The 8,321-nt window shown below is 34.4% G+C and overlaps 1 protein-coding gene and 1 pseudogene across 1 annotated transcript; one reads left to right on the forward strand and one right to left on the reverse strand.

Moving 5' to 3' along the window:
- Positions 1 to 736: 736 nt before the first annotated feature.
- On the forward strand, positions 737 to 3,146 carry LOC117905808 (annotated as a pseudogene).
- Positions 3,147 to 5,175: 2,029 nt separating this feature from the next.
- On the reverse strand, positions 5,176 to 5,868 carry LOC117905809 (non-functional pseudokinase ZED1-like). The gene has a single exon (XM_034818674.1). It carries the CDS (start codon positions 5,866 to 5,868, stop codon positions 5,176 to 5,178), a length of 693 nt encoding a protein of 230 aa, XP_034674565.1.
- Positions 5,869 to 8,321: the final 2,453 nt, after the last annotated feature.

Below are 8,321 nucleotides of genomic sequence, written 5' to 3' on the forward strand. Positions count from 1 at the left end.
CTGGAATTTACACAATGAACTTTTGGTTGCAACACACAAAATGGAAGGTATATTGATGCTTATAAATTGTATACATGTTTTTCTTTTGTTCTTTCTTTTCTTTTAAATAATTGTTATCAAAATACCTATTGTTCTTTCTTGTACTTTTTTTATTCTATGTGGTGTTTATTTGATATGGTTTTATAGAGATCATAAGTTTGCAATTTTCTTGTCTTTTCAATTTAATCTCTTGAATGCACATTATTTCATTAATTAATGAGTTATTTTGTCATCTTAAAGTTCAACTAAAATCTGTTTTGGGATTCATATGTTTGGTTTCCAAGAAAAGAAACACTTGCTGAATTTTGAATTTTAAGATCTAAGTTGTTTTTGGTTTCCAAAAATTTTAGAAACTTGTCTTAACCAAGCCAAATAGTTGTAGCATAGTTGAGTGGAAATTTATTGGTCCCAAACTAGTCAAAATTTTTAAAAATACTTTTAAGGAAAATTTGTTTGAATTAAAAAACCAAGAGCAACTAAGAAAGGAACCCTATTTTTGGTTAAATTAGTGCTTGTTATATTTGAGTTATACTGAGTTTTCTGACATTATCTAGGAAAATAATCAAGGGTTCTCTTCCCATCCACCCCCTATTTTTCTATTTTTATCAATTTATATGTGCTTGTTTATATTGAAATATTGAAATTTGATGGGTTCTTTGGGATAGTTTATTTGAGGTTGCCCACTCAGTTATCCACTATGATTTACACAGCAATTGACATATTCTACCTAACCGATGAGCAGTTAAAGAACTCACCTTCCAAGAAAGATGGTATAAATGAAGCAACTAAAACAACCCTTAGAATTTATGGTTGTGATCTCATCCAAAAAAACAGCATTTTACTGAGACTTTATGTTGTTATATTGTTCTTGTTATTTTTTTTAATAGAAATGCAATTGGTACATACAATTCTTATATCTCCTATTTTTTATTAGTTTGTTTACCTTAATTTTATCATGTCATACCTCAAGCAGTAATGACCATTGGCCAAGTTTTGTTCCATCACTATTGCAAGAAGTAATTTGCCCGTTTCAATGTGAAGGTTTATCCCTCCTCCTAACTATCTTTCATATTCTAATTTGCTAAAAATAAATTTTGAATCCTTTATTGATGTTTTGGTTTCCTAAAAATTTTGGGAAACTCACCTCCACTAGACCAAACATTTTGGATTTTTAAGAAGTCTTTGCTTTCTTGGATATCAAGTAATGAAATTTCTAAAATTTGAAAGTTTAACTTACATTTTTTGAGGTGTAGCTCAAACTGAGAACAATGCTATATCTTTATGCTTTCTCCTTTATTTTTTCTTAATCTAGTATTGGTGTGGAACCTAATTCCCTGGTTTTTTTTTTTTTTTTTGGTAGAGAGTTGCTTCCAGTTATTTTTGGCAAGCATAAAAATTGGAAGAAAGCCCTCGAAAAGCGACGCAAGTCGTCATTATTTTCCACATAATTGAATAAAGGAAGGAGTACTTACCTATTGTGCACTTAGACCCATTTTCTAAGGTTATGAATCTATATTGGTTACAAAAGTCTGGGAATGTATATGTTGTTTATTTGAAGTCCTTATCTGTTTTCTTCCTAACGCGTGTGCTTATCTTTGCTTTTTGTTAATAGAAATACGTTGAATTAAAGACTAATTTGAGCAAAACTGAAAGGCACATTTTGAAAGAGATAGGTTTTATTTGTCATGTGGAGCATTCTCATAAATTCATATCAAACTAAATTGCCACCCTAAAAACTCCTCCTGAATTGAGGCAAGAAGCTTGGAATCTTGTAAATGAAAGGTACATCACAATAGAGTATATAAATATAACAAATATGTGTTTGGATTCATCCATGTAAATGGTTAGTTTGTATCTACTGTTATTTTGTGATTCTGGTATTTAAGTTCCATTTTTAAATTGGCAAATAGAGAATTTTATTAAAACTTTAAAGAGTCCCAAGTAGGTATAATAGTAGACAACCCTATGGTAAGTACCTATCATCAATTAAAAGATGGAATATGGTTTCACCTTTTTCAACTTTACAGAAATAATGGAAAGAGCAAATGAAGTAAATGAAGAAGAGTAGGGAACTTCTAATCGAATTAAACTGTAAATTAAAGAAAACTAGAAAATTTAGAAGTATAAGAACTTCTTATACTTAGATATTGTTAGCAAGGAAAAACTTCCTGAATTTTATATAAGACTCAAATAATATCTAATATTTTAAATGATTTGCAAAATTATTACAATACTCTTGACTGCTTCAACTTGGAATTTCTTATTCCATTTTCTTTTTTCTGGTGAGCAAACCTTGAGGGGTTCATGCCCCATCTTGGTAGTGTGGTCCCTTGCAGTTAGAATCCTTCAACCCTTATAGGGCATATGTTACTTTGATATTTTCTCCAAAAAAAAAAATATACTAAAAGAAAATGAAAAAAAAAAAACAAGTGAATTGTTGAGTTGCTCTTTTTGGTGAACCACTATACCTGCCAACTTTGTTTGTGCCTAGAGAAAGGTTAACGATGACAAGAGCAGAAGTTCTACTCACTATTGGATGATGTTAATTGATTGTAGGACTCCCTTCAAATAACAAAATGAAATTATATTATTGATGTGGACAATTGTTATTTTGTAGGAAGTTTTGCATAGCGGCCCATCAGCTAATAATGATACTGCCACTCCCAAAGAAGCTTCAAAGTTGATTAATCCAGAATCAGGCGGGTCCAAGAATTCAATGGTAAAACGTGCCCTTGACACCTTGAAGGAATCCAAAAAGGGTGATGATGATCCCAAGAGCATGGTTGTGGGGGGAGAGGGTAGAGAAGAGCCCATACGATCCAAGTCTAAGCATAGAATAGAGGCAAGTGAGGAAAGGAACAATGAGAAAGACAATGATAGGGAAAGAGATAGAGAAATGGACATGGAAAGTGAAAGAGAAAAAACACGGGACCTTGATAGAGAAAGGGATTCTAATAAAAAACATGAACGAGATGAGATTGATGAGGACCGAGAGAAAGTGAAGGATAGAAAACATCGGTCTATGATTCTGGTGTGTTTATGCAACAAGTTTTCAGAATGGCTCATCTTGTTTGTTCTACTTTTTACATTTAAATGTAAAGGATTGAGCTAGGAAGTAAATAATTAATCCTTCTTGATTTTTGTTGAGGATGGGATACAAATGATTGCAAGTTCATGTTTCAACATAGTATCTTAAATCTTAATCACAATACTAACATAGAAAGATGTCGCATGAAAAGAATAATTTTCTAGTATGAACATGATAATGGCAAAACCAACACCCCTAAAGGTCAACATAAGATTACCATTCCACCAAAATTCAGCCTTGTATGCAGTCACTTAGTATTTTCTTTTATTTGAGTCTTCCTCTCTCCCCTTGTACTAGGATTGAAGGCGAATGAAAAACCTACATAGACTGAAGGTGTGCTGCTTGAGTTGATTATACTTTGAGCATGAAATTTTAAAGATCCAGAACATGAAATGCAGAATGCCTATCAATTTGAAACTAGCATAGGTGGGTGAATAGAAAGGCTCTTCCTTGAATTTGTCCATGAAGAGGCTTCCATTAAATAGCCTGATTTTATTTTTTATTTTTTTTACAGAAACATATATTGCTTATTTGAAGTTGAATAAATGTACAACATGGTAAGGTAGAAGTATAACTGCATGAGAAAATTCCTTATTTGCTAATACAAAATTCTAAACAAAACCATAATACTCCTTTTCTCCATTTCAATAAGCAAGAATAGGAGTTTTAGTAATTGCAAAGAGCTTCAATTGCCAAGATTTTTAGCACTCCAAGGTAAGGTTGTCCAAGCCTAGCTGTTGAGACAAGGATTGCACATCCTTTTTGCCTAATGCAGACCTGTAGTTCCATCCAAATAGTTAGGAATGCCTTGGAAATAATACTAAGAATAGAGAGAGAGAGAGAGAGAGAAAAAATATACCCAATTCTATTCCTATAAGATACTTAGAGTAAATAAAGGTCCCTTCGAATTTTGTGGTGGGTGGGTCTTTATATCTTTTAGACGTGATTCACCTCCCCACTCATTTCCTTTTTACCATTGTGAATAAAATGCAAATGTTAGGAAATTGCTTTTGAATTTTGTGGTGTGTGGGTCCTTATATTCTTTGAAAAGCCACCCACCTCCCCACTCATCATTACTTGTTTGTACATCTCATAATGAAACATTTTCTAGGAATGCCTTCGAAATAATAATAAGAATAGAGAAAAAAAAAAAAAGAATATACCCAATCATATTCTCGTAAGATACTTAGAGCAAATAAAGAAATTAATTTTGGCTCTTTAGATGTTAAGGAAAATTACAGTCCTTGATAAATTTCTTGATGACATATTGAAATATTGGTTCTAAATGTTCTAATAGTGCAGTTTAAAGAAGTACAATGAAAGTGCTTCTTTTTATAGGGCTATGGAACAATGAGAATTAACATTGAAAAGTGCTTCTTACAATGAAAGTGCTTCTTTTTATAGGGCTATGGAACAATGAGAATTAACATTGAAAAGTGCTTCTTAGCTTTTGCAATAGCATCATCTACTTCAATTCTAATTTTCTACTCAATATTCTATAAATAAAAAAAAACTAAGATTCACATAATTGAAACTAGAACGCAAAATTGAAACCTAAAACTAGAACACATAATTGAAACAATAAAGGATTCCTAATTATTTTATACAAGATGCTTCCTAAGATTCAAATATGTTATCCACTCTTCTTTTGAAATAGCCTAAACATGATAATACCACAAGAATTATAATAAAATAGCTAGAATTAATTTCATAAAATAGGAACCCTTTTTACTTTCTGAAAACAAAATTGTATTCATTAAATATGAGATAGAAGTTTCACATATGCATGGACTTCAAAAAATAGTTTTTTTAATGGGCAATAAAGAATTTATCAAAAGATTGGTGAACCTTAGGTACTACTTTAGTGAACCTTAGATACTAAGGTAGTACCTAAGGTGCACTAGGGTAGTACCTAAGGTTAATTAAGGTAGTACCTAAAGGTTACTAAGGTGGTACCTAAGGTATAGTCACTACCATACCAAAAGTGAACCAAACACACCCCTGATAAATAAAAAGATGTCAATTACTGTGACCTAGTGAAAATGAAATCAAGGGACAAACTTTTGAATTCTCTTGACTTCTTTTGCAGCATTCACTATGGTTGGTCTCTCGTCCATATCTTTCATACTACATCTCATAACAAGGTCAAATATGGCTTGAAATTGTAGGTCTTCATGTATCCCTCTTGGCTGAGCTAGAATTATAGGATCCACAATGCCATTGATGTCGTAAGTGTTTACAAAGCTTTGGGCATAATCTTGTACACTAGCTCTCTCCTCATGCATTATCGAATGTGCCTTTTTCCCAATCAAAAGTTCCAATAGAAGAATGCCAAAACTAAAAACATCATTTTTCTTAGTGTACACACCTGAGATAAGAGTCTCAAGAGCCAAGTATCCAAAAGTTCGACGAATTTCATCATCCACTTGCATTTCACCTTTAGAAAGAGTGATAGAAAGCGAGAAATCGGATAGTTTGGCAGCACAATCTTGGTCCAAAAAGAAACTTGAGGGTTTGATATCGATATGAATGATGGACCTAGGAAATGTAGTGTAGAGATAGACAATTACATTAGCAATATCATAAGCAATTCTTAATCTACTTTTCCATGACAAAGGGTTGGGAGGAGAAAATATTCTATCTATGAGAGATCCACCAGATGGAAATTCATAAACTAGAATAGGGATTCGGGTTTCTAAGCAACATCCCAGTAGCTTCAAAGCATTCTTATGGGCACTCATTGTCAGGTTTTGTGGAGCCTAGTTTTGTTTGATCTAGTTTGACGACCCGACCCGAGAAAATTTTTTGGGCCCATTTAGCCCATTTGTAATTAGGGTTTTTTAGTGTGGTGTTATTGTCGTGTTTTAAATAGAGAGAAAATATTGTAGTCATAATACAGTACTCTGTATTTTTCCTTGATAATAGTGATATCCCTGCAACTCCGTGGACGTAGGTAAATTGCCGAACCACGTAAATATTGTCTTGTGCGTGTGATTGTTTTTCTTTGGCGTGTGTTTTCTCTATTTTTTTTTTTTTTTTTTTCTCATAGGTTAGGAATTTGGCTTAATACCCTACAACTGGTATCAGAGCCTAGGGTTAGGTTTGAGTGGGAGCAATGGCAGAGGAAGCAAGAAAGGCGTCTAGAATAGAAAAGTTTGATGGCACAGACTTTGGTATTGGAGGATGCCTGATTCATGCCTAATTGGTGTCTCAGCTGATTCGTGTCCAGCTGGTGCTCCTTGATTGAGGGATTAATCAACAAAATTTATAACCTATTACACCATATACTAGGGTAGCAAAGACAAAGCTACTATAGCATAGTGGCTCTAGGATCGTTCACTGGGATGGGTTTTCACTTCATAAATGATATTAATTCAAAGCTGAATTGGTGCCTTTTCATTTCAAGGTTAGCTTTAAAAGAAAACATAAAGATGTTTGAATGAAAAAGGATTGGTTTTAAGCTAACCAAAAGTAGTAACTGATTTTACTTACTAAGAAAAGTGTTTCTTGGAGTTTAGATCACTTAGAGGGCTCAGATTCCTCATACAAAAAGGGAGTTCCGGTCACTTGTTTCTTTTCCTCGCATTAGAGAATTAACATATAGTTCCTTCTCCAACCGGTGTTGTACAGATGCTTCTCATTAATGGGTTCAAACACTAAATCCCTCTCACTGATGCAACTTGCAATGGCTCATACCTCTCACCTAGCACTTGCCATTCAAGGTGATCTTTAACCTTGGATTTCCCTTCACAAGCTCGCAAGAGATAACTAATGGATGTCTACTTAGAGTCCAAAAGCTTACCAAGTGTTGGCAATTCTAGAAAATCCTACCTTCAAGTCACCTCCCAGAGGCTCGCAAGGGGTAAACTAGTGCATCTCCATGGACGGAGATCACTTGCCTTACCAAGTGTTGGCCCAGGTGATTTAAAGGAGTTTTAAGTTAACTAAAAAGATAAAAACCATTAACGGGTCACACTTTCTCTTCATTAACAACTAAAACAACAAAACTTCCAATTTATGCATGAGGAAACTCACCCGGTTACCTTAGCTCCAAGAGACAAAGAGTCTAGCCTCTCATCCTCTGAGAAAACATCTCAGAGAATGTTTGGCTAGCAAGAAAATGAAAATGAAAGAGAAGACAAAAATATATAGGAAAAACAGAGCAAGTGCTCTGTATTTTACTTCCTTCCCAAAACTGTACAAAGGATCCCCTGGAACCACCTTAGAACAGGCTCCTCGGGCTCTCTTTAAGACCAAAAATACAATGATAGCTATTACCCTGATATTTTGCCAAATTCCTAACTTAAAAGCTAAGGAAATCTATCATTGGTGACTTACAAGGAGAATTTGGGCATTTAGGCAACAAAAATCTAATGAAAAATGTCTCCAAGTGTCGGTTACAAATATCGGGAAACACTCAGGACCACTTCGCAGGTGACAAGTGAGGTCTGCGAAATTTCGCATGTGCACAAGAGGAGCTGCGAAATTTCTTCATAGCAACCAGCTGATTCAACACCTTCATGAAGTTGACTTCCATCTTGTGGTGTTTGGCTTCCATCGCGGCGTGAAGCTTCAGGGGAATTCCATAGCACTGTGCAAAAGTGTTGCGAAATATCTCGCAACAAAAGGGTGATTCCGCAGCACTTTTCTAAATCCTTCCTTCAGCTTGGAGCAGTTGTCTTCCAAAGGCTGTAACTTCCTCATTTCAAGTCCAAATTGCATACGGTTTGAAGCATTGGATTTTTGACTTCCTAAGCTTTCAAATGACATATTGTATGCATAAATTGGACATCAGGAAGTGCTCCAAAAGTAGCTGCAGTGACTGTCATCAAGAATGCTCCATGGCTGATTTCTCTTTGCTTCCCCTTGCATTCCAGACTTTGCTTATGGCAAAAATGCTCCTAAGCTTTGATTCTTCATTCCTCTAAGCTTCCCATTGCTTGCCAAGGATTTCATATAACTCTCCTCAATCTCATAATGCTTTGGTGATCAATTTACTAACAAAAACACCAAAACTTACACAATTTGATTAGAATTGATTGCAAGGAGCCTTAACATGCTAATTGGGTTAAAAGGCACTAACTACTACTCAAAAGTGTTTAAAAGGATTAATTATAAGCTATCAAATAGCACTTTTTGAGTAGTAATCACTCCCCCCAACCGACATATTGCTAGTCCCTTAGCAATAAAGGAG

Source organism: Vitis riparia, chromosome 18 (genome assembly GCF_004353265.1).
Source record: "Vitis riparia cultivar Riparia Gloire de Montpellier isolate 1030 chromosome 18, EGFV_Vit.rip_1.0, whole genome shotgun sequence".
In the NCBI taxonomy this organism is placed as follows: Eukaryota; Viridiplantae; Streptophyta; class Magnoliopsida; order Vitales; family Vitaceae; genus Vitis; species Vitis riparia.